Genomic DNA, 27,681 nt, shown 5'->3' with positions numbered 1-27,681 from the left:
ATCCTGGAGCTGGTGTAATCTGTCTTAGCTCCATTGATGGCAAGGTGTGCAAGAAATGTAGGGGTCAGGGCCTGTGGGATATAATTTCTGTCAACGACATAATATGAAATAAGTGTTCAATCTTGTTGCTGTTAAATTCAGTGGGACTTTTGCCAAGAAGCAGGGTCGGACCTTATAGGTTTTTTTTATATTTGCAATTGGTTTGGAACAATTCTACTCACTAGAGCTTTCTTCTTGCCCTTATTTAATTTCTCCCTCTTTCCTATTGCTCTGAGGACACACTCCATATCAAATACTGGTGATTGAACTAGCAGCCCCAGGAAGAAGCTTTACTGCTCACAGGAAGCCAAACTGTATTGCTATTAAGAATGGGATCTATAACTCACAGATCAGTTTTATTGGTTCTATATGAGGAGCTAATCCGTTTAAGGCATCTGATCTCCACAACTTCAGACATCCTGTCTGCTAAATTAGGGACTAAATTGAGACCCATAAACCAAGATTATATAAATAGCAGGAAGAGGTATGGTCTATAAAAGCAGACACTTTTCCATAGCAAGTCACGTTGTTAGTTTGACGAATGGTCCTTTTAACTGAATTTTCTCTTTTTGCGGTTTACTTCAGACACCCACCACTAGCAGCTCTCTCAAAATCTAACAGAGTTCAGATTAATAGTGGAAGGAGATGAACTTGGACTGTTCCCAATTTGCTACAACTTGTAATCACCAAACTCTAACCTAAGAACTGATTAAAATCTGTGAAACAAACAGTTTGCAAACTTTCCTTCACAGACAGAACTAACTGCCATTCAATTCAGCTATGTTCTTACCTCCTTTTATGCTTGGTATTCACCAGTCTTCAGGATTTTATCCTTACTGATGTGTGAGGAAAGGCTATTCTTTGCAGAGTGGGAGTCATGAGTGAACAAGAGCATTTTGTTGTTTGCTATTATTTATTTAATCATCTAGTCAGGGAGCAAAATCGCCCACTACAAACAGTCTAGCTGAACAATATTAGGAAAATCCATTTGCTGGAAATCGTTTGAGCAAAGGAGCCAGTGTGTTGCTACAAACAAATTCACAGAAATGTGGATAGGTTTACAAACCATTTGGACCTGAGCCAGAGTTGGTTGATATCAATGAGTCTTTGGGATCAGGCCCTTTATGACCCAAAAATAAAAATGAGCTAAATTCACACCCAAAAATAGTCACAATGAATAATTTGACCAGCACAAGGAATGTAAACTAGGGGTCAAAAGACAGGTTTCAGAGTCAAAATTTCTTGGTTCTCCTCCGAGCTCAACCACCAACTCATTGAGCAAGTCAACTGGAGCATGATTTTCAGGAATTAATTTAATCTATGAACTCCAGAAGGCCCCTTGGTCTTGTGGATAGAGTACTGGTCTCAGAATCAAGAGACCTGGCTTTCAATTCTGGCTTTGTCACGGATCTACTGGGTGACCTTGGGCAATTTCTGTTTTCTCTCCAGCCTTTGTCTATTTAGCCTGTAAGCTCCATGAAGAAAGCTTGGGGCTTCTAAACACTGGTAATACCAAGAATAACCACATAGGAAGTCACTGGTAGCAGATGCTCAGCACTTCTGAAAATCAGGCCCTCGATTTCACTATGCCTCAGTTTCCCCAGGCATTCCCCAAAATGCTCTAGAATGTGTTTAGACGGGAATATAAGGGGGGGGGGGTGTGCGCGCATGCGTGCGCACTAGGAATTATAAGTGAAATAATCAGAACATAAGTGACTTGTTTAAGGTCCCACAGCAGATCAGTGACAGAGGTAAGAATAGAACCCAGGTCTGCTCACTCCCATCCCAGTGCTTCAACTACGAAACACAAATCTTGTTTTTTATAGAAAGTCATGTTTGCTGCAATAAAGTATTCCCCGCCCCAGCCTTCTCCCCAGCTGAAGCAATGAACTGAAGATCAAACACTCAGATTTACTGTCCTGGCTGGCTGGATTTAGCTCCCTGGGCAAATCCTTTTTCTGAACTGGGACTTTTCCATCTCTTTTTTCTATTGCTCCTTCATTTCTCAGCTTTGCTGACATCATCTCTCTCTCTAACGGCTCTTGAGCTTCTGTACCCAAATCTAAGGATGGCCCCTGCTTTTTCACCAACCTTTGCCTTTGAAGAAAGGTGTGGGAGAAAACACTGAAGAACCTAATCTCATAGCATGAGGTTGTTATGCTTCCAACAATAGGGTTTGGGTTGATGGCGTTTCCTTGGGTCTTTGTGCCCCTCTGTATCCTTTAGACAAGACTTTCTAGAGCTCAGCACCCAACAGCTTGCATTGTTGTGAATGAGGTGGAAAGCGGGGAGGGTTTCCATTGTTCTCACAGGGAACTGAGCCCTTTGGAGACTGGCCATATATTTGTGCTTTAAGCAGTCAAGAGCTATGTTTGTGTCTGTATAGTGTTGCCTGTCATGCCCCATCTCTATTTGCTCATCGCTTGAGTCACTGACTCAGCCCCAGGGTAACTGAGTATATATCTTCCCTGTCCCCATAATGACCACTACAAGAATGGGCAATGCAAAGCACTTAAGGTTTGTCTAGCATCCCGCTGGACTACCACTGGAACACCACTTTGAGGGTATGATCATTTACAGCAAATCACTCATCAGTGGTATGGTTCTTTAAAACAGTCTTGGCAGACTGTTTTTTTAATTGCATAGCAACATGTTCAATGAATCATGAGTCCAAATAATGTACAATCATGGTTGCAAATAACGTGGAGAAGTTTATTAGGGGACTTGAAATTGGGTGACAGAAGTATGAATTCCCCTAGCAGCTGGTACTGATGGCTGTGGTGAGAAGTCAGAATAATCAAGGGCTCAGAAACGCACATGGAATCTAAAAGCAATTTTTAACAGGACAGGGTCTGGGCTTCAGAATGTTGAAGATTTATTAATTTCCCATGCAAACCTCGTTTGTTTATTTCTCCAGCTTGATTGTTTTGCCCCCGTTTGAAAGCTGTCAGTGGAATTGCTGCCAGGGGAGGTAACAAATAAGGCAAAGAGGGCAAGAAGAAAATTAGCCTCTTTCTCCTTAGGGGTACTTTGTTCTTCTCAGGGAAATAGATGGGAAGTGGGGTTCCATTTATTGTTAGAAAACTAAACTGCAGTGTTTCAATAGGTCAACTTGCTTTTATCTTGAAGGAGGCAATGTGTAATTATCGTTAGTCATCTTGTTTCCACGGGCTGATTATACCTTGCACATCAAGCACTCCAGAATGGTACAACATTTCTCTATCAGCCCAGATAACAAAGTCTGCAGGAGGATTTGTTTGCATTATTTTGCATAGGATGTGTGCCCTCGTGGTGCTTCTGGGATGGGCAAGCAGTTGTGGGATAGTAAGGGTTGGAGAATTGGGCCCAGAATCATTACATCAATTAGGAGAGCTTCCTGGTAAAAGCAAGGCAATGGTTTGTTCATCACAATTTTCATCATAGAGCCATACAGTTAGATAGGGAAAGAGCATTCTAGGTTATCTAGGCCATCTTCCTTACCCCATCTCTGCAGGATAGTTCCCTGCAATATATTTCTTCCTTGCTTTATCCCATCTCATATCAAATGGTTCCAAGGTGAAGCTTCCGTCTCATCACAGCTCCCTATCCATCCTCTATTGTCTGGGCGTACTCTGTTTGAAGAATGGATCTATAGCGGCTCTATTCTTACTAGTTTTAATTAGAGTAAATTGGCTAAATCTCCATGAGTCATCTTGAAAAGAGATCCTGAAATTAGGCCCATTGTGCTATTCACAGTTGGTCTGTTTATAACCATCTGAATCATTTTTATAGGTGTTATATCATGCAGTACAAATCTTTTGTTTTCTCGTTTCCATGCAGTAAACCACAGTGGCAGACCCAGAGTTCATAAATCTGTAATTCAATAAGTCATCCTTCTTATAAAACAAAAAAACTCTTAGTGTTCTCCTTTCTCCTTCTAACAAACCAGGTGTGATTTTAAAGCCATTACCTTTTACAGGGGCACTTGCAATCTGAAAGCATTCAGCTGATCTCAAACCTAACAGTGACGCAGGTTTCAACACAAAGGGCATGCTGAAAAATACCATAAGACAGGGAACCCAAGCCAAATTCAGAGGGACCATGTATGATGGTGTAAGTTAGACATCCTTGCATCAATTGAGATCCTTTACAGCCAATTAGGCCTTGTCTACATTACCGTAAGTTGACCTAAGTTATGCTACTCCAGCTACGTAAATAACGTACCTGGAGTAAACATAGCTTAGGTCGACTTACTGCAGTGTCTACACTGTGCTGTGACAAAAATGTTAGCACTGAAAGTGGCAGTGTAGACACGGCCTAAGTAAGGCTCTAGAGGAAGTTTATGTTGGTGAAATAAGCACATTGAGGTGGCCGGAAGAATGCACATCACATCAATTTAGACTCATTTATATAACTTGTGTACTTGGCCCTCTGGGCCTCATTCTTTCCTCGGGCCAGCTTTACATAGGTGTGATGGTATTGGTTTCAGTGGAGTTACTACTGATTTACACTGGTATAAGTCAGAGGAGAGAAACCCTATGAGGCCGATATCAACTTATGTCTTGACAAAGATCCACGGCAGGGCCGTGGCTGGTCTGGGTCAGCTGCCTTGGGCTTGCAGGGCTTAGGGTGTGGGAATAAATTGCAGTATAGATGTTCAGGCTTGGGCTAGAGACCAGACTTTGAGATGCCCCAAGGGGGGAAGGTCTCTGAGCCCAGGCCCCAGCCTCAGCCCAAATGTCTACACTGCAATTTTTAGCCCCCAGCCTGAGCCCTATGAGCCTGAGTCAGCTGACCTGGGTTCTGAGACTCGGTGCCACGGGTTTTTTAATCACAGTGTAGACATCCCTGTATTGAAGATATGTCATATTGTGCTCAGAGAAGATTTCATAGACATTGTGTGTCTTGTGCCTTTCTTACTTATGCTGCTCAGTTGATTAACAACTGACCTCGGTGAGGTCTGAGAACAGCAGCGGTTGTTGAAGTAAAAGACACAGAAAAAAGCCTCACGGAGAAGCATCAGGAAGCTGTTTATCGGAAATCTATAGGTTTACCAAATGTTTCTGTTTCTTACCTTGAGGTCAATGATGCTTGTAAACTGACCAATGGGAAAAAAATTGTTTTAGCCTGTGCCTGACATTTCTGCAAAAATAACAACACCCCACCCACAGGAGCTGAACTCTGAAAATGACCTCCTGACCGTAACAGCCGTAATGATCTTTATTAATGAAATGATACCAGCAAAAATGATGGTTTCTCATTTCCATGACAACAAGGCTAGTAAATAGCAAAGATACCAAGGTCAGGCATATAAACTGACAAAGAAAGGAAAGTAATTTGCTATGTAATGGCCCATATGAGCTTTAACTGCAGTGCTGGTAAATTATTAGGCATATATTTGCTTGAACTCTCTCTTTTTAAATTTACATAAGGGAAAAAAATTGCTGGAACAGTCCTACAATCCTTCTAGCCTGGTATCCCGTTTCTGAAAACAGCCAATACCCAGTGCTTCAGAGGGTGACATACCCAAATAAATACATCTAACTGTGCAATATTGTATAGCATGTAAGGAGGGGGGTTTCTTAACTCCCAGTTCTTAAAAAACATTACAAAAATGGGGATTTATAGCTTTTATTATTTATCTTAGTTGGTGTAACTGCAGATGCTAAGTTATTCATAGAAATGTCTAAAGATTTCCAACTTATTAGTTATTTACTTCAATAAAATCCCACAGCAGTGAGTCCCACAGGTTTTCTTACATATTGCAAAAACAAAACAAAAAAGCTTTCCTGAACATTCATTTTTAATGTCTTGCCTTTTAAGTCTAAAGAGAATCTACTGATTCTCTTATTCTATAGAGAAGGTCAAAAACAGTTCCTTACCAGCCTTCTCTGTACTATTCACTATTTATTTATCAGTGTCTCATTACTGGTCACTCTTACTTTTCTGAATAAATAATCCTAGTTGTTATAATCTCTGCTCATATAGAAGCTCCCAAGGTTTTTGCTTAGTTCTGTTACCTCAATTTGGATGTCCCTGATTTCAGCAGGATTTTTACTGAGATGAGGTGGCCAATCTGGGAACTCTGCAGCATATGCAGAACAGAATCAGGCTGGTCTATTGCCAGTACTACTCAGAGAGACTGTTGCTGCTAACATCTTCAGTGCACTCTAGGCTGGTCTCAGAGTCGGTTGCAATCAATGTGAAGCAACATTGATCCCTAGGAGAAGCTGTGAATATTCACCAAATAGTTCCAGAGTGGGAACAAAAGAGAGATCTGTCAGATATTATCCCTAGGTGGAAGAAGAAAAAAAGAGGGTGGTACGTTTGAGTCTTGAGACACTTGCCTTCTGTTTTTAAGGGGAGATTGCTTACAAATCAGGATTTCTCATACTGCTCTTTAGGGCAATGGGAATCTTTCTATTGACTTCAATGGGAGTTGGATCAGACCCTACATGGAACCCAGGAGGGTCTCTCACGCTGAGTTTATTCATGTCAAACTAGATCTATTCATTGTCTCCTATCTTGACCTTAAAACACTTCTGGATTTGCTAAAATAACCTGGCAAGCTATGTTTAGATAGCAGTGACCAGTCTTCAGCTCTTGGAGGTAGGTCCTAGGGACTGTTGAACCAGTTCAGACAAAACAAGAGTCAACCTTAAACCCTAATTGCACAACTCTCATCCAACCTGATGTCCAAGCTGACAGAAATCTGTTATGAGGTTCAAAAGATGTTAGAAAACTTTAAAAACATTATTGTGATTTTCAGGGGCCACTGCATTTTTAATTCCCAACTTGCAGGAAAAATGCAGAAGTACTGCAGGCAAGGCTGGTTCTCATGCTCAATTTTGCAAACTCTGGCTCTCTGCACAGCTTTCCAGAACTGAAATTCCAAGGAAACTACAAGTATGTCTATACAGCAAAGAAAAACCCGCCACTGGCTCATGCCAGACGACTCAGGCGGTGGGGCTGTTTCATTGGTGCGTAGACTTCCAGGCATGGGCTCTCTGAGACTCTCCCACCCTGCAGGGTCCTAGAGCCTGGGCCTGAGTCTACACAGCAATGAAACAGCCCCACAGCCCGAGCCCCATGAGCCTGAGTCAGCTGGCATGAGCCAGCTGCAGGTTTTTCTTTGCTGTGTAGACAGACCCTAAGGTTCAAGTAGAAAATATACTGAGTGAAACCATAAAGACGTGACACACTCCTTTGAAAAAACCACTGTAGGGTTAAAGAACATGGTTCTTCACAGATTCATTTCCTCATGCCATTTTGAAAATCCTAACATATCAGGCATCCATATGTTCTGATTAATTGCCTTTTTAATTGAATTATATTAATATGGGCTTTAATGAAAAATGCTTTCATTCAATATTTCAGTAAAATAAATATTGCTGCTTTTATTCTTTTAGTTTGCAGGGGTTGGGGCTTTTATTTTCAATGAAGACATGGCTGTTTCTTTTTCTGAAACCCACATAAAACAGTTACCGTTAATGGAGTTGTATTACTTATCCAAAAATAAGGCATAAAACTTTGAAAGGACTTTCATGCTAAAATATGAACTTTCATCTGCCGTAATGTCCCTGTATTTTTCGTTTACTTTATTTTGAGAGAGCATTGTGGGGGAAATATGCAAATCAGACAGTGTAGCGAAGAGCTTTTTCAGACTTCTGGGGTGATTTATGTAGTTGTCTACAGTGCTGCACAAGGTGCTTGTTTGAATAAGTGTTTACTTTGTGTGATGGCATAACTTTAATATTTGTCTTATTATTCTGCATAAAGCTGACATCGAGTTCTAGGATTATAAATGGGGCCAAGGATGTAAATGGAACACTCCAAGCAAAGTGTTAAGTTATCGCTATTCATAGTGAGTTGCACCATTTCATGATGAATGATGAGTGTTTAAGTGCGACTGTGGTGCCATGCGTAGATATACACCTCAAAAAACATTGTCCTTCTCCTATTGAAATTTCCATAGCTCAAAATCAGAGTTCTTAAGCAATAAACAAAAACATAAACAAGATAATTCAAGACTGAAAACTAAAGCCAGTTAGGGTGAAAAAGGAATGTGAGCTGCATAGGCCTTCGCTATGCATCTTAGATTTCAAAATCTAAAATGTTATTTATATTACAGTGGTGCCTAGAGACCCCAATCAAGACTGAGATCATATTCAACTGGATGCTCTATAAACCAAGAGAGCCTAATTCAAAACCTCTAGAAGTCAATGGGCTTTAGATCAGGCCCCTAATTAAAAGGAAATGACGCCATAATGGTGCAGGGGACAGGATGGGCTAGCCACCACAAGTACAATCCCACTTAGGACCTTAAATTCGTACCCATCCTGCCACCCATGCTGCCGAGGCTACACTTCTCTTTTGAGTGTACTAGCTCAATCAAAGCTAGTGCATGTACGTCTATCTGAGCTGGAAAGTACACTCCAGCTCCAGGGTAGATGTAATCTATGTTGCAGAAGGGGCAAATTTGCACTAATGCATTTGTTCTTATCAAGCAGTGAACTATTTATAAATCAGACCATCCCAAGCCTTTGATTCTTTCAACTGGAACAAAAATAATATTCCCTATCTGTGAAACTGAAGGGAGACTTCCCAGCAAAACCAGCATGAGCGCCTTCCACCAAGGAGGGGGGGAAATCATGATGCTAGCAGTTAATCTGGAGAAACTACACAAGCTCTGAATATGTCAAATCATAAGAGATAAGCAAAAAAGGTCACACACTCTTTACCAACCAACTTCAATTATATTAAATTATTCATAATTTTTTTCCAAAAAATATGTTGTTTTTTGTTCCAATATTACAATTCAGATTTCTGGCAAAACCTTAACGATCACTGCTGTCATGTGTACCTTGGAATTTAATATGGATCCCTTCCTTTGCTGAATCCTCTGGAGTTTAGCAAATCTCACAGGATGCAATTCAGCTTCATGCAAGGAGCCAGCAGAAAGGTCACTTACCATTTAAATGCCACGTAAACTCTTTGTTGTCTTAAGAGGTGCATAGACTTTGTGTTGACTAATTGCTGAGAGTCTGTTTTACCCTCAGGGGTGTAATATCAGAGTTACCAACAGCTTATTGATTGTTGGGTCTGTATCAAAGGACTGACTCCACCCATGAATGGTCGTGCAGTGCTCTCCAGCTCTTAAAGGTGAGGCTAGCTGGCAGGTGGCTCAGCCGTACCCATATAAAGTGGGGCTAGGTGAAAGCTCCCTCTCTATCTTTGCCCTCTATCTGTCCCCACTGATTAGGTCATCAGATTCAGCTCAATAAGATATTGATCTGGCATGGTCCTGCACGCACCTTTGAGCTTCTGAGCCCCTTTTATCTCCCACTGACTTTAGGGGGAGTTTAGCTTGTTTAGCACCTGCAACAAGTGCTGAGTGTCTTGCAAGAACAAATCTTCTAGTTGCAGTCTTTTGACCACTTTGATTCTAAATGTGTGTCTCCCCTCATCCGTTTCTGTCTCCTTGCCAAAAGCAGTTTGTGGGGTTCATAAAAGGGATGTAATGAACCACATTTTGACAAAATCAGCTCTTTCTATGCATTAAAATATGAAAGCAGACACACATTAAGCAGTCCTGATGAAAATTACAACATTTCTCTATTCAGACAATCCAGTGCTTCATGAATATTGAATCATGCTGGTACATTCTGTACGTACAGGTGTCTGTCAGTACTAAAGTCATACAAAACAACTCTCCCGCCATCAGTGGCCCTCCTTGTTATTCATCTACATTAAGCCCTGATGAATAGGAGTCATTAAACTATGAAACACCAAAAAGAAATATCTGCCAGTCATCCCCATGGTGAATGGTACCCAGTGTATTACAATGGAGATTTCCTATAGTATCTCTTAAATTGTATTGTGCAGAGCAAATTTTTTCAGCTAGATCCACTGTACTTACTTGTTTTTGTTGCTATGTTGCATTACCTTAAAAAAATGTATAATTCACATGGGATTTAGAAATAAAGGGCCAGAGCCAACACCCATTTATGTCAATATGATCAGGCCCTAAAAACTTAGATTTTAAAATAACTTCATTAGATGATTCCTTTGAAAATCCCGGGCCTCGTATTAGGTACCAACACCTATTCAATTTTTATGAGAGTTGAGCACCTAATTAGTCTCCTTTGAAAATCCCAGCCTTTTGTATTAAAATAAGAACTATCACTCTGTCGCGCTTATTGCAGGGGACTGGATGACTCAAAGGATGGGGAAGTCAGCAGTCTGAATTCCAGCGAAGTCACACTTAAGTTTCAATCCATCCTCATTTGGCACATCACTTAAGCATGTTCTGAAGTGCTGAGCTAAACAGAGCTGGTTGGGAATTTTTTGACTAAACACTTTCTTCGTAGGAAAATGCTGATTCATTGAAACAAACTTTTTGCAGGAACAGATCAGTTTAGACCAATTTTTCAATTTGAAAATATTTTCAGAAAAAAGATATGGAATTTTCAAAATATTTTGACGTTTTTAAAATAAAAAATTCCAGCTTTACACTACAAAGTAACTTTGCGTTTTGAAATTTAAGTTCATATTTTTAAATTGTCAAAATCTAGACAAAACATTTCAAAATTATCAGAAATGAAACCTTTCGGTTGATACAAATTGAATTATTTTAAATTTTTTATTAGCAAAAAAATTCAAAATTGATTTTTTTTGCCCTGATTTAGGTTGGGAAAATTTTTTGCTCTCTCAACATAAACCTAACTCAAGTGCTGAAGAGAGATGGACTTAAACACATACTTAAATATTTTGCTGAACTGGAGCTTTAGTATGGTAATAACTTAATATTTTGGCTTATGGAAATAGACAAACTGATTGAATAGATAAATTCAATCTATCGCTTGCATATTAGTATTGCACTGGTAGTTCTTCCATTGCTCATGTTTAAACTCATGTTTTTTTACTTATCTCTGGATTCTTCCACATGTGTTTAATCAAATATGACCCAAACAGCGTTTTTATTTTGTCATATCCAATGAGCCAAAGATTTAATTAGATTTAAGATTATCATCAGCAGTAGGACTTCAGGTCGGTAATTAACATCTTAATACTCTCATAGTAATGTATTTCCTTTATAGCCCTCCCCACTACTCTCCCTTCAGAGAGTTTCAATGAGACACATTCCTCATGCCCTTTGAAGCCATGTGTGGGGAATGTGATTCCTTACATGCCATTAGAAATTGTCAAGAAAAATAATTGCTGTAAGCAGTTTTGACTTGTCAGATAGCTCTTTCTAGTGGATAGATTTCCTTCAGCAAACAGGAAAAGCTTCTTTTCATTTTTAACAGAACAAATGTAAGCGGGAACTCTGATAATTTTTTTTAATGCATTAATCTGTAGTTTTCATCACCCAGTGAGGCACAGATCACTTTTAACCAGATTGAACCCTATGAGAAAGTTTGGATCCAGATCCAGACTCACTGCTGATCTTCTTACAGAAGAGGCATTTCACAGAGGGGCAGGGTTCAATCACAGTGTGGTGTCTCAGCACCTTCGGGCCAATGGAGGGAGTCCTTTGGTAAAGACGCTGATATTGGTCAGTCCAGGGCCGGTGCAACCATTTAGGCTGCCTAGGGTGCTAGGATTTGGGGGGCAGCATTTTCTTCGGCAGCGACCACAGCAGCTGGATCTTCGGCCACCCCAGTCGCTGCCGGCATTTAGGCGGAGGAAGCTAGGGAGGGGAGCGCGGGGGGCGGCACGCAGAGGAACTCCCCGCCCCAGCTCACCCCTGTCCCGCCCCCTCCCCGAGCACGCTGTGGCTGCTTCACTTCTCCTACCTCCCAGGCTTGCAGTGCCTATGCTGATTGGCGCCGCAAGCCTGGGAGGCGGGAGAAGTGAAGCAGTGATGGCGTGCTCAGGGTGGAGGCGGAGCAGGGGTGAGCTGGGGCGGGAGGGGTGCCTCAGGGTGGGGGGTGTCTCAGGGCAGAGGGTGGGAGCTGCCGTGGGGGGGGGGCTTAGGGCGGGGGCTTGGGGGAGGGCACAAGGTGGAAGTTTTGCCTAGGGCACAAAACATCCTTGCACCGGCCTTGGGTCAATCTACTGCTTCTAAGAGGTGCTGTGATTGACCAGTGGACACTGGGCAAAAGGATGAATTGAGATAATTTTACAGAAGTGTTCCAGCTCCTGTTTCATCTTATTTGTGGGAGCATTTACAAAAAGGAGACAAATATACAGAGCAGTACCTCATTGATTGATGCCTCCTTAGAGAAAAAAACCAAAGCTGGCAAAAATAATCATGTGACTCGGCATACACTACACTGATCTGAGACAAAAGGTGTCTGTGCTGAAAGAAAGATGTGGAATGCTGAAGGCTGGCATGAAGAACCATAACAGGCAATATACCATTGACTAAATGGATGTGCAATTTGCCTTAATGCAATCATTATGCTTCTGGGATATAATTTATGGCTTTGCAAAGTGCTTTCAAAGGTTCGAGTCCACGGATGAACCCTATATATGTGTGCAGCATTGTGAGCTGCTGGAGCAGAGCCGACTTTTAGTTGCATCTGTTAGATAGATATAGATATAGCTATTACTAAAGTTATCTTCTATCTAGTTAAAAAAACTTTCTGTGTGAAACATACCAAAGCTGATCATGCAAGAAACACTTTAGCAATGAATACTGACAGATGCAGGGAAAATCGAAAGCAAATGCAAAGCTGGCTGCTACACCAAAAGTTAAAATGTAGAACACAATTAAAAACTGACATGGGAAGGGAATAGCTTGTGGATATATGCACTCATGTATCCTGTTGCACAGTTCCCCCGTCCATTGTTCCTAATACATTAAGTCCTTGTACCTGGTGGAATAAAGAGCAAACTACCATTTCCAGGTCTCGTGCACCTCTTTGAATATGTTTTCAGCTTGGGTGAACAGTTTTTGCAGCAAATGCTGGCTGCACTATATTTCTAATGCCTACTGGTTTCTCTACCTTCTAAGAGTTTTTTGCACCTTTAGTCAGCATTGCTTGTTCGATGCCCGATCCAACTCCCATTTAAGTCAAAGGAAGGTCTCCCACCACCTTCCATGAGCACTGGGTCAAGCCCTGTGTCTGCTTATTCTTTGAAACAACCAAAAAGTAGGTTAAATTACATTTAAAAGCTACGTAAATGAATGTTTTCCCTGTGACCTCTGTGATTCTTCAATAGCCTAGGCATTAAAACTGGGATCTCAATGAGTTAGTGCAGGGACGCCCAGCCCACGGACCATACTCAGCCCACCAGAGCATTTCATAAGGCCCACGACCTGCTTCAACACACTATGCTAACAGCTGATTCTTTAGCATTTTGTCATGTTTACATCATTTTAGTTTATGCAAGCGTGTAAACAGGCAATACTGTACATAGCTTGTACATATGAAACAAGCTGAACTTAAAGTATAAATTGATACAGGTGACATTAAATCTGTTTGGCCCACCCGAGGTTGTGCTTATGTTTATGTGGCCCTCCTGTGTGATAAGTTTGGACACCACTGAGTTAGTGGATTTCAGAGCAGTTCCTAATGGATAGAGGTCTACATGCCTCCACTGCTGCCATAGGAAGCTGTGCTGGAAGTCTCAGTAGTGACACCAAATCAGCATGAGGAATATGACAGCTGTGGTAATCTGATTCAGTGATGCGCAGGAGGCTTCCTCAGATAACAATATGGCACCTTCTACAGCACTACATTTAGGGCAGGGGAGAGGTGAATGTTCCCACTCCAGCAAAGGAGTTATATTAACTGGTTCCCGCGGTATCGCATCCCACCAGGAACTGCAGCCTCGGTCCAAAACACAGAAACATAAGGCTTGAATGAGCTGAGGGGAGCCGTTTCTTGTTTTTCTTCTAACGGAAATTAAATGTCTCTGAAATGGATTCTATTGTGTGCAGGAATGTGCAAATAATTTAGCAAATGGTAAATAGCACAATCTGCTTGCCTCCTTTTATTGGCACGCAGACCACTAGAGATGCCCTTATCCACTGCCCTGTCCACAGTAAACGGAAACATATATATGTACTAACAAAAGCTCCCTTACAAACATTTGGGAGGCCTTTGAACAAGAGCATCTCAGCCCGTTTGGCAAAACCCTCGCAAATAGCTATGCCATCAATGAGGGTTTTTGTGTGCAGACTGTACGTGTGGGTGTCCCCTATCATAAAATAAGAATGCCTGGTTCAAGGAAACGAAAAGCATGAGAGTGATTAAGCTGTAAAGATTTAGCTAATGTAACTAGATAATAGAGCAGCTATTCTAAATTAGAAAATGCAAGGCTTCCTTTTGTTTTTTAATTGTTTAGGTAAGTAGAAAAAATAAAGCTCTTATTCAATTAAGCCAGTGACCTCCTTTTAGCTGGAGGATTTAACAACATCAGATATCTTGGCATTTGTTTTCTGTGCCTTTATGCCTCTTTAGATTTTTAGAATTTAGCAAGTCTCTCTTTCATTTAAAAAAACAACAAATAACATTTCTGCATGGTTGCTAATGTGATGGCGCCTAATTTAGGAGTTGGAGATTCCTTCAAAAATTTGGATCAAGATCATGTGAATCACAACACATAACAGGACATATGTAACTCCTGTGTCAAACATGGACACGTGTATCCTAAATCCTTCCAAGAGTTTTCTGGGAAAGGGAACATAGGGGTTGTTCTCACTGAAGTTGATGGCAAAATCCATATTCGCGTCAATGGGAATGGAATTGGGACTATACTGCAAGCTATCATGGGAAAAAGAACTATTCCTGATTTCAATCCTTAATTTAACAAAACCGGGAGCCAAAACTACTCCCTCTCTAGAGGTCTAAGGGACTGTTTTGATCATTTCATTGAGCTTTGCGGGACAAAGAGAATGTGTATAGTGAAACAAAGTAAAACACTAAGGAAATTTTCTAATTACCGGTATGTGGTAATTGCTTTCTCCTTGGCTGATTGTGATTGCTATCATTTCTGGTTCACTAGCTTATCAAGTCTACATTTTATATAAATGATACTGATTGTTCCAACTCATTGGACCATTTCTGAGAAGACAGTGGGGAAGCATTCAGTAAGAGTTTGATTTGGCAGTTTATTTGAAAGCAAGCTAATGAAATTCTATCTGTGGGACAATGTGGTGCAAAATTGAGCATGCTGGAAAGCACAATGATATAGCTACACCCAGGAGCTTTGTTTCAAGCTTAAAACCACTTTTGTGGAAACAGAGATGGGGAGAGGAATTTTGCATTTCGTATTTACATTTTATGTGTCCACTTTGTCTCCTGAAAGTATTGTAATTAAGTCTTTGAAAAACTGCATATTCTTTTAACCCAGATACGTTCAGGAGCCACCCCACTTATATGATGAAAATGATTACATGTGATAAAGTTTATCAGAGAAAAGTCTCCTTTGTTTATGACAATTCAGTCAAACTGGACATCTTTCCTCTCCCTAGCATATGAAGGCAACTCTCCCTCACCCAATCCCCATCAATTAGGTGCTGAAAAGTGGATCCACAGCCCCACTGATGTCAATGGGAGTTTTTCCATTGACTATGATGGGCTTTGGAACAGATTCAAGGTGCTTATTTGGTGTTCAGTTAAGCAAGTGGGATCTTAACTGAAGTATGTCCACTCCACTAAGGCCCCAGTTCAGCAGAACACTTAAGCACATGCTTAAATGCTTTGTAAAATCATGCCCTGTGCCCAGCAGGCTACGGGAATGTTGGACTGAATCTCTACAGGCAGCTCAACAAAAACTGAAGTTCTCATTAGGGGAAATCTTTCTTTCAACATCCAGAATTTCACCCCAAACTTCCCCCAGCTGAGACCTTGAACTTTTACATTTGCATCCAAGATCAGCTACTCTATGTAGGGCTGGTCAAAATTCTCAGGGGATGAAAATACTGAAATTTGGTTTTCACCTGAATAGGCCAAAACGTCTAAATCTCTGGACTTTTTGCAAAATGAAATATTTCAAGAATATTTCATTTTGACCTTTCAATAACGTCAAAGTGCTTTGATTTGACAATAATTTTAGGTAGAACAGAATATTAAAGTAAAAGTGATAACGTTGAAATTAAATCTTTCACCCTCATTGAAATCAAACATTTTGATAATTTCCCACCAAAATTTCAGCAAAACTGATACTTCACATTAAATGTTTCAATTTGGTCAAATCAGCATTTTCTAGCAGAAAACTATTGTCTACAAATTTTCAGTCAGCTCTAACATCATGTATTAAGTGGATACATGTATAAAACAAAAAGGCAATAATACTTAGTGTCTCTAACTGTGTGAACCCTGCATTTAAGAAGTTACATACCGCATGAATAAATAAAGACAAGAGGTTTTGATTTTAATTTTTCAGTAGGACCCTGATTCAGGAAGGTACTTAAGCACGTGAGTAATCCCATTGAACTCATCTATTTTATTGAACTCAGTGGGGCTATTCATGTGCTTAAAGTTAGGCACATGCTTAAGTACTTTCCTGAAACTCACCCTATTTGAGCTAGGTGGAAAATGCAAAAAATAGTCTATCAATATTCCTTTAAATATTTTAATGCATTCCCTTCAGCCATGCTTGTGCCCATTCTGCGTTCGCTTATTATGAATGGATTCAAGTGCTTAAGTTTTAGTGGCAAAAACGTTCACAGGGAGCAAATCACAAAGGCATAACAAGAGTATTCATGGAAACCAACATCTGAATTCATACAAAAAATTATTTGTGCTGGAAGTGCTTGTGTGACTTTTGACCAACCACAACTAAGCAACAGAGTTCATATTTTGAATATTTGTAAACAAACCATACAATTCAAGAAACAACTGAATAAATTCAGATAATAAACAATTGTGAGAAATTCTTCACTCAGCCCTAATTACTAGCTTGTATTTCTGTGCTAGAATTAAGGCACCACTTAGATGTCCATAAAAGTGACCAGTTCTGAGTATTTTCACATGCAGGAATAGATGATTTGATACAAGTCCAGATTGTGACCAAAAAAAGAACCTACCTACCGCACATTTAATATTGGGACTTCTACTGGAATCAGATTACCAGACATCTTGAATTTAACCCTTTTTTGCTCCAAAAAGTGTCATAAGCATTGGACCTTGGGTAATTTTAGGTAATTTTGCCATGATTCCTGCATGTTTGTATCCCACAGACACATGAGTTTTTCTCTTTGATGTTTCTTCTTGAACTTCCTTTCTGACTGGTATCGTCGTGATCATGACTACATTCTTATTCTATCAAGTACTTCAGATAATCTGTACCTTGATGTTTCAAGGCACCAAGTGCCTTGCAGTCTTAATGCACTCAATGGAAGTGTAAGACACTCAAAACCTTGTAAGCAGTGTGTTTGGTACCTTGGAATATTGGGCCCTGTATTAAGTAGAAATATATCTTTTATTTTATGTTCCAAGTACCACCTAAAATGTGCTTCTAGTGAACTTACTCTCTCTGTTAACTTCTACATTTTGTCATGAGGCTCCATCACTTGATTTTTTTTTAAATTTGGACCACAATATAGCATCCCTTTAATTGGCTTTCTTTTCTCAGTTCCCCTCAATCTGGTTAAAGCTTTCCTCTGGCAGCAAAACCTTGAAGAAGGTGGGCTTGAAGACCCCTTCCAGTATGAATTGCAAGCTAGAATTTTCAGATTCGGATGTCGAAATTTAAGGACCTGTTGATGTCAATGGGAGTTGTAGGTGCTGAGAACTTCTGCAAATCAGGCACTTATTTAGGTACCTATATACATATTTTACACATCCATGCTTGTAAATATTGGCCCTATCTCATTACCAAGGAAAAGCGAGCAAGCATTTGGCAGCCCTGGTGTATTCCTTCTGCCACCACTTATTCACTTTCCATTCATTGCGCGGTGCCCTACAGTTCATTATCACCTACCAACTTAGAAATCTTTCTATTTAAATACCATCATCCAAATTCTTTCAGACAAAAACTCAGCATTCCCCCTTGGGCTTCCCTGTCTTTAATTTCTTCCAATCTTGAAACGACACAAGTTAAATCCCTTCTTTTTCTGCCCCTTAGCTAGGGCAATTCACCGCATTGGGCAGACCTTCCCTGGTACCACAATTTCCCCTGTATTGTAGTTCTTATCCTTTAGCCTTTGACTGATGGTTTCTGATGCCCTGAGCACTTTATGTGCCCGCGAAATCCCCTTCTCCCCCCAGACAATACATAACTGCAGCAAAAATTGCAACTTGTTTTCAGTGCTTCCTTCCCTTGCAAAAACCACGTTATGCCATTTTAATTAAGCTGCATTTTCTAAAAATGCACCTGATTCATTCTTTCTAACATCATATGCTTTCCACCACAGCTAATGTCAAATTAAGTGTACTATCCAGATGGATGCCTGACAGGCCCTTTATTTAAGGATGCCATTACATGAAGCATTTTGCAGCCTTCAGTGATTTTTCCCACAGTGATTGAACTTGTCGACTCAAACGCTACCTTGTAGTCCTTGGTGACAGTAGCTTGATGGAAACTACAGAGCTTATTGCCTTATTTTGATTTCCCTTTGCTCTGTGTCATTGTCTCCGCTTGCTATGCTCACTCACTCCAACATGCTCACGTAATTAATCAGCATCTAGGATTTTCTAGTACACCTCTACCTCTATATAACGCTGTCCTTGGGAGCCAAAAAATCTTACCGCGTTATAGGTGAAACCACGTTATATCGAACTTGCTTTGATCTACCGGAGTGCGCGGCCCTGCCCCCCTCGAGCACTGCTTTACCGTGTTATATCCGAATTCATGTTATATTGGGTCACGTTATATCGGGGTAGAGGTGTATTAGGTTCTTAATTTATACTGAAAAAAGTCTCCCATGAAGCTGTGAGAACACCAGAGAATCCTGTTCAGTTTTCCAATAAGTTTTCTTCTTATTGGAAAAACTGCAATAAGAAAGGGGTCATCTCTCCTTTAACACAAAATGTATAATCTCTTCTAAGCATGCAAAGAATACTAACTGCAAATGCAAGAAATTGGATTTTACTACTAGTATCAGGTTCAATGCCTCGTTTCTCCAACAACCCACATCAGTGCCCTTTTCCATGACACCTTCTAAGGATGGAAGCCCTGATTCAGCAAGGCAATAACACACACAGACTTGTGCCTTAACTGAGAGTTAAGATAATGATTAACTATTTTACTGAATTAGGGACTCCGGGACCTGGTCCTGAAAGCCACTTATCTTCTCCTTATTCAAATCCCTCCTCAAGACTCACTTCTGGAATAACACCCACAGGAAATTAGCCAACAATGACCCATCCATTTTACATTATTATCTGCAGCGTGCTTGTAGCCATGTTGGTCCCAAGGTATTAGAGAGACTAGGTAGGTGAGGTAACATAAGAACGGCCATACTGGGTCAGACCAAAGGTCCATCTAGCCAATATCTTGTCTTCCAAGAGTAGCCAATAGCAGGTACCCCAGAGGGAATGAACAGAGGTAATCATCAGGTAATATATTTTATTAGACCAACGTGTCTCTCACCAACAGAAGCTGGACAAATAAAGATTACCTCACCCACCCTGTCTCTGTAGTATCTATTTTACCTATACTTAACTGAAGAGTTGTGCTACCATGATATACACAGTCCTCAACTGAGTAATTTCATGATCCTACTGCTTTGCATCCTCCTGCCACACCTTGTTGTTGTTGTTTTAAATCCTCTTCATTATGTCAGGTCTGAAAGTAGATTGTAAGTTCTCTGGGGGCTTTTTTGTTCAGTTTTAACAGTGCCTGGCACCATGGGGTCCTGGTCTCTGACTGGGAATTCTAGATGCCACTGCCGCACAAATTATAATAAGCTTGGAGGCTGCTCTGAGAAAGAACTGCGTCTTTATCTGTGCTGCCAGGTGCCTAGCACAGTATGGGACACTGAAAAATTAATAAGAAATAATTATCTATGTCATCAGCATACTATTAACAGTAAGGATAATGGCAGAGGCAGACTTAGGTTGGATGCACAGATTCGTGGATGGCCACACCCCAAAATGGCCTAGAGCAGGACAAAGAAGGAAAAATCACACGTTCGGTCTGTGTGTCAGGCATTCCAACTCTGTCCCTAGTATTATTTAAACAAATGAGCTCTACTTATTTGCACTTCACTGTGTTCCCACCTGCACTGCTCACAAGTGTCATAAAGATACCAATGGTATGTATTGATTTATACATCTTTCTATGGTATGTATTGATTCATAATCTCTCAATATATATTTACCAGTCACCAAAGTATCTAGGTACTCAATGGTATCTGTATAGCTTGTATTAATTTATGGAGACTGTTCCTTTATTTTCATAGCTCTAATGGAAAATACAAATAGTCATTGGCAGAGATGGCCATTTCTCTCCTTAGGTACCGTAATTCCTTCATGTTTCTGAAGGTCACAGGGACTCAGCCAGGCTAGAATCACCAGTCATTTTAATTTCCAGTGTTTTGAATTCATTACAGAATAATTCTTATAGATTTTTGTGTAGACATATTTACTGTTTTTCTCTTCACTCCAGAAGATATACAATAACTAAACTCACTTTAATTAGATCAGTGCCACCAATATTGGAAAGTTGCTGGCATTTTAAAAATTAGGTGAGTAATTTAATCATAAAATGACTCTTCGTGTCTCAATTTCAGGATAGCCACACCAAATCCTAAGCGTACTGTGCGTCATGGCTCAGAAACATAAAAAGCAAATTGTCAACACATTTTTAGAGTGACTCAGTAATAGACACATTAAATCTTTCAGTCTGCCCTCTTTATATTTGGAGGGAGGCATGTTTAAAAGATACAAGAATGTCTCTATGGGCTGTACAATACTGTTTCACTTAAATTCAGTGGGCTAAATTCTGCTGTCAGTTGCACTTGTGCAACCCTATGGGCTTGGATTGAAGTTAAAATTTAGGATTGGCTCCATGTGTTCAGCTATCAGAGACATATCTAATTTAAAGTGTCACTTAGATGGGATGGTACTTTAATATAGCACATGGTCAAGGCAGTGTTTTGGCTAGGCCATCAAAGAGACTACTACTATAGTGTGTAAACTGCTTTGATATATGAGCATTAGGACTTAAGCTCAAACTTAAAGTTAAGCATGGGCCTATGTGCTTTTCTGAATAGGGATGGACTTAGAGGTAAACACATCCTTAAATATTTTGCCGAGTAGGGGCAAAATCAAGGATAATCCTCAGAAAGCCTGGGGGTATTGAAATATTCCAGTGTAAACTAATTAAATGATTGTTGCATTCTGTGCAATGTACTTTTGAATGTAGTTATTCTCTAAGGGGAAAGAAACCAAAGTGTTAATAGAAGGCACAATCATGAGTCACTATGTGAAGGGGATTGTGATGGGAGGCTAGGGGAAGCTACCTAGTTCCTGGCGAACAAGGGGTTAACTCCAGCTCCGCTCCCCCTTCCATAGCACAGTTGCTCAGTGGCTGCATTAAAGTGGGGAGTTAACTTGCTGACTGTGACCGTTTGTTTTTCTTATCCAGTCATCCTACCAATGTATGGAGATGAGCACATGCTATATCCATCTATGACATAACATAGTTCTAGGTGATTCTCCTATTGCAAAGTAATATGAATAAGAATGACTTACTTGAATGCATTGGCATCTCCATGCACCTTATAGTTGTCTGCGCTGATTCTCGAGATGACTCTGGTGACAGCAATGAGAATGCCAATATTGACCTAAATAAGAAAAAACAGGACTCAGTCAGGGAAATGAGCATGGAATATGTCAGAGATGCAAAGTGCACTGAGTTTGTATTCTACAAATACAGAAGAAAAGGGTAACTTTTGCTTTTTATATTAATTTTCCGACCATAGGGCTATAATTTTGGTCTGTGCAGGGGAAATTCTAAGAAACCTAAACCCATTGGTTGTCTGGCAGTTTTGCACAAAGCAGTAGAAAAGTGGGGTGCAAGAATCTGGGCTACTTTTTTTTTTAAAGCATCTTATCAGGGGTTTTTTGTTTGTTTTTATAATGGATGTTCACTATCTGCAAATTGAGATTTGGGTTAGACGTGCTGAATGAGAATTGACAGTTAGTTAGTTAGAAACTTTGCTTCCCATCATCAGAAGTATGGATTTGACCACAACTGCAAGGCCAAAAAACCCTATTCTATATGTGAATATCTTAGGTACCTACCAGTAGCTGACAAACTGGCCATGAAAACTGTAATGTGTGTGCGTTTGTGTTTTAGAAAGCACCTTCCTTTAGCCCTTTCAGTGCTGAATTCTTGCCACTTACCAAAATTTGCTTGCAGTGTTGGCATGAGAACATTTTGAAATAGAATTAAGAAAAAAGGTTAAGCCTGAGCTCTGCTTTACACAAAAGGCATGCTGCATTGGATGTCAGGCCCAGCAGAAAAACATCCATGTAATGAAAAGAATTCCCACCAGAAATTCAGGGAATCTTGAAAAGATCGACATTGAAAGACAGAACAAAGGATTGTTTGTCATCCCTGCTAGAGTCATAGATGAAGAAAAGGAGGAGGAAGCTTTGCTATTGGAGGGACACTCTTGCTGTCAAAATACTTTAGTTTTTTGAGAGAGAGAGCTGGGAGGCAGGGAAAGTATACTTCTCCCTTCTGGTCTAAAGTCTACACCAACTACAGTGAGTGTTGCTGCCTGTCCAGTTTTCACCCGGACAGTCCGGGTTTCGGTTTGGGTGTCTGGTGCCATTTGCCAAACCCCGATGTACGTTTGTTTGTTTGTTTTTAATCTGTGGCAACTCTAAGGAGAAGGAAGAAGGCAGCACAGCAGCTGCTGCCACCACCACCACCACCTCTGGGGCCAGGCTGCTCACAAGGCATGTGTTGTGCAGGGGCAGAGCTGTGGGGGAAGAGACAGGGTGGGGCAGAGCCTGGGGAAAGAGGCGGAGCAGAGATGGGGCCTTGGGGGAAGGGGCAGGGCCGAGCCTTGGGGGTCCGGTTTCTGCCATTAGAAAGGTGGCAACCCTAACTACAGTGTGTGTTGTTTACCATGGAGTAAGTACCATGAAGGAAGAAGAATAGAATAGGTCTGAACAGGAGAAGGAGGAGGATGCAGACTGTAGTGGCTGCTACTAATTATTTTTCACCCCAAAATGAGCAGAAGTAGTTATTTGTACATACGTGCTTCGATTATGATTTTTAGAATGAGAAAATATTTAAGATTTTTAAAGTTTAATAACCACTGAGGCTTCTCAAGATATTTTCCTTCATTGCACCCAAGCCCTGTTTCTTGTCGATTTTAGACAATAGGTGCAGATCCTCAGCTTGTGTGTCCAGTCATAGCTATGATTACTCTCAGCAGCTGAGGATCTGGCCCATCATTACTGCAGGACAACAAGTAGTAGGAAATCAAGAATCCCACTCTGGACTGGATCTAGAGCCATGTGAATAATTCCTTGTGAAAGCTGGCACCATTTTCATTCGTAAACAAATATCCTGGTCCAGCTTTCTGGACTTGGATAATAGTCTGAATATTATTCAATAGGAATTTCGGCATTCCCTGTCTCCTCCCCCATCATTTGGAAATACAATTTTCTTTTATTTACCAGGCTACAAGGGGCAGCCATGAGCAGCTTACTTTTGAGGTGACATGTATACCACTCACTGAAGCAGTGCTAGCTACCTTTTCATGTCAGCTGTTTCCATCTGTTCTGAAACCCTTTGCATTGCATATCCTTACTTTTAGTCGTGGATGACATTTTCAGCATGCGTTAAGGATTTCATTGTTTTGGTCCCACATCCCTATTTCATGTATTTGCACACAAACACAGGGTCAAATCGTACTGATCTTACTCAGGTGGGAGTCCAACTGAAGGCAATAAGCCAATGGCTAAGATCTTTATTCAGATTTTACTCGGGCAAAATTCCCATTGTAGCCAATGCAAGGTTTGCTTTGGTACGGGCTCAGTGGGGTTCTGTTCCCCCCTGTGGTGCTTGATTGCTCCTTGAGAAGAGCAGAGTCTCCTCAACTCCTATTAGCTTCAATGGAAGTTGTGGGATCAATCAGAAAATTCTCCACACTTGGCAGAATTGAGCCTACACTGAATATGGACCATACCATCCAGTTATCAGAACCACTGGTGTGAGTAAGTCCAGTAGACTTCACTTTCAAAGCAAATGCAAACAAAACCTGTTTTCTAAAACATGGAATGTTTAGCATTTGTAGCTGAATTTCAGTTTCAGAATTGTATATAAATGAGAAACTATTTGAAGCCTGATATTTTGGGACTTCTGAAATGCTAGTTCTTTATAAATTCTTTGATCTCCTGTGAAGTCACTGTCACCACGTCCCCTTTGCTGTATGTCAGTGAGCTTGCTATCACATAGCAAGAGAACACTGATCTTACTACAAAAAATAAAGACTCATCATAAAATAAGCAAAAAAATTCTTAAATTTCCACAGTTCCATATTTTAGTGCCTTGTACCCTGCATCTGCTGAAATGTCCAATATTCCCAAAGCCTAATTGCACTCCAGTTTGGATTTGCTTACAATACTCAGGGGAGGAAAGCTCTCTCAAAACACTGGCTTAAATTAGGAAATGAGTTTTGTGCAAGAAGATTAAGAAGTAGTTTTAGAGCAGATAAGGTATTCTGGGAAATTAGTGTTCACATCTAGCCTGAATAAACAGATTAATAAAGTAAGAAGTTCATATCTAATGTGCTAGCAAGCAAAGTATGGAAGCAATTGCACTCCAATTATAACTGAAATACAGCCACTGAAATATTCCACCAATGATTTTTTTTGACATCTGGCGTAAATGCCTTGTCAACAATATGAATAGGAGAATGGTGGGTTGATGAAACACCATTGTATTTTACCTTACAAAATAACACAACCTTAAAATTGCTGCAGATTTACAACCCAATATAATGGGGGAGACACGCATACAGAGACCTCACATATTAAAATATTCAAGCTAGAAGGATAAACGTTTAGATACGGTAATTGAATGCTGCTCCTATTTCTTATTTTTCTGAAAGGCCAGAATTGGCTTCACAGTTGCAGTTATTCTGCCTTATTATTCTCAGGAACTTGCTTATACTTCTTTTTAAAAAACACAGCTAATAACAATAGCCAGCTCTCCTGATTTACAGGGCTTATATTTGGGCAAAACTCCCATTGAAGTTAATGGGCCAAATCCTAGGAGGTGATGAGCAGCTGCCAGTCTAAGAAATGGGAGTGGCAGGTGATCCAAAGTCCATGGCAAATCTCCCATTGACTTCAGTGAGCTTTGGATAAGGCTGAAGAACATTTCACCTGAGTGAAAACTGCAGGATTGGGACCACAGTTACAAAGCTGACCAAAGCTGTCCTTTCAGCATCACTTTTCTCTCTTTATGAGACGTTTTTTCCCAGAACCAGTTTCTGAAAAGTTGAAGTATATGGGCCACATCCTGCATTCCTTACTCATGCAAGTAGTTCTGTTTAAGGGAAGGGGGTCGCCAACAGCCAAGCAAGGCTTGACCCCGCAACTGGAATTGCAGTGGAATGTCTGCTGATGCAGGTCCTGATCCTGCAACCCTTTGTCAAATCTCCCACAGGTATCTAGGGGTGGCTTAACTGCAGGATCCTGCCTCTAAAATAAGTCAGTGGGAGTTTTGCCATTGACTACAGTGGGAGCAGGAATGGGGCTTCGGTTCCAGTTAGAGGTGGGTTGTTCATCTGAAATACAGGTCTACAACACGGGGCTGGAAATGTGGCAGAAACAGGCTCTTTCCTTTATTTAGCTAAATTTTTAATCTGAATTTATTTGTGCTTCATCCAGTTTCCCTCCAAATCTCATTAGATTTTTGTTGCTTCTCTTGTGCAGTCCAGAAACTCCATGAACAAAGTTTTATGCCTGGCATTTTGGGACCTTTGCAGCCACTCTAGGACAGACCCTGGAAGGTGCAGACACATTCAAAAAAGAGTTTCCAATACATGAAGTTCATTAAATCCATTGACCAAGCTTCTTTAAAACACAAACTCTTTTAAGTTCCACATGAGTTTCAAACAAAATTTCAGGGGGTTAACTGAACAGATTCACCCATCCTTAGCTTTAATGTATTTTCTGGGGATGAGTTAATTTTCTTGCCATTGCAATATCATTAATAGCAACACTAACATCTCAAGTTATTCTGGCAGCGGGCCACTGCTAAATCTCATGGGAAATCTGTAGTGGATGTTCTGCATTTCCATATGCTGCTAATCAGTTAAAGCAGATGGATGTTCAAAGTTGGAAGAACAAGGGGCCTACTTTTGCTCTCAGCTACACCAGACCAATTGTGGGGTCATTGTATTGATTTAAAGGGAATTCCTGTGGATTTTCATGAGTGTAGCTTAGAAGAATTCATACATAGGAGTTCTGCATCACAGGTCAAGGCATGGCAGAAGAGTTGGGAATGGAGGAGATATACCGTAAAGCAAGCACTGATGGAAAGGTCTAACCAGACCCTTATTTGTCATCTTTCCTAGCTTTAGTCTTTCACATTTGATTTCTTATCATCAGTTTAATTCTTTCAAAAATGCTGCATGTTTTTGAGTAGAAAAAAAGGAATAAGGAACTTTATTTTAAACAAGAAAAAGTGCTAGTGCTCAGGCACTGATAGGGATAAAATTAAGGAAGCTGAGTTGTTCAGTTGTGCCTCTATCCAGCAAAGCACCTAAGCATGTGCTTGACTTCAGTGAAACTATTTGCCTGCTTAAAGTTAAGCACATGCTTAAGTGCCTTCTTGCTTCAGGGTCTCTAAGCGTTAGGGGCCAAGTTCTGCCCCCCTCCCACTCCACAAGCAGACTGACTTAAATCAGTGGGGCTACTTGCAGAGCAAGGCACTACGTAATGAGAACAAGAGTGGAACATCGGGCCCCCAGAGTGATCTGTGATTAGCAGACTCTGGCCCCTAGCTGCTCCCTTACTCATAATAAAGAGTAACTTGAAGTCAGTGGAGGGAGGCATTGCAGCATAGAGCACTGTACTGGGACTTGGGAGTGTTGGGTTCTGTTCTCAGCTTTGCCTCTGACCTGCTGGTGACCTTGGGCAAATTCACTTCACCTCCTTTGTTTTCCCATCAGTAAAATGGGGATAATGATATTTACCTCCTTTGTAAATTGCTTTGAGACCTACTGATGAAAAGTGTTGTGTAAGAGCTAGCTGTTGTTCTTACTGAATTGGGTTCTAGGTACTATTCAGCATGAGTGTGTCAGCAAGTTGCCTTCAGTGTTTAGTATTTACAAAGAAGGACCATTCGTAGGCATGAATTGCATGGTGAGACAAGAGCCCCAATTCCCAAAGGAATGTCATCTCCAGGACACTAATGAAAAAGCAATTAGCCCATGTCAACATGGTACAGAATTCTTTGTTGTGATGATCTTTTACTCAGATGTGCACACACATCTACAAAATTGCTGTTGGAGACATTCTTGTAACAGGGGATGGGATCAGCCTAGGAAAGTAACAATTTATGGCAAAGCAACATAAAGGATCAGCAAACTACTGTCCAAAATTTTCCCCTGCATGATTGCTATCTTCTTGGTCTGTTCAATGTCTTTGCTACTACCCATCACACAGTATGCACAGGAGTTTGGGTTGTCACTAGAATTGCCTTAATTCTATCATATGTATGAAAACACAGGAAGGAGACAGATGGCTGATAACGAACAAAGCCGTCTGCCAGAAGTCTTTACTACCT

At 40.7% G+C, this 27,681-nt stretch overlaps 1 protein-coding gene across 12 annotated transcripts in view; it reads right to left on the bottom strand.

Moving 5' to 3' along the window:
* The window catches only part of ADGRD1 (adhesion G protein-coupled receptor D1), a 259,978-nt gene that overhangs the window by 17,897 nt on the left and 214,400 nt on the right, over positions 1–27,681 (bottom strand). For 9 of the 12 annotated variants that reach the window (XM_044990191.1, XM_044990190.1, XM_044990192.1 and 6 more), the window contains one exon: positions 21,615–21,706. In XM_044990191.1, the coding sequence (XP_044846126.1) occupies positions 21,615–21,706 (92 nt within the window). Of the gene's footprint in view, positions 1–6,109; positions 6,312–19,665; positions 20,018–21,614; positions 21,707–27,681 lie in introns of those variants that run through there. The other 3 variants (XM_044990200.1, XM_044990197.1, XM_044990199.1) reach the window with 3 other exon arrangements.

The sequence above is a fragment of the Mauremys mutica genome, chromosome 16, assembly GCF_020497125.1.
Source record: "Mauremys mutica isolate MM-2020 ecotype Southern chromosome 16, ASM2049712v1, whole genome shotgun sequence".
In the NCBI taxonomy this organism is placed as follows: domain Eukaryota; kingdom Metazoa; phylum Chordata; order Testudines; family Geoemydidae; genus Mauremys; species Mauremys mutica.
This window is presented reverse-complemented; position numbering and strand designations above follow the sequence as displayed.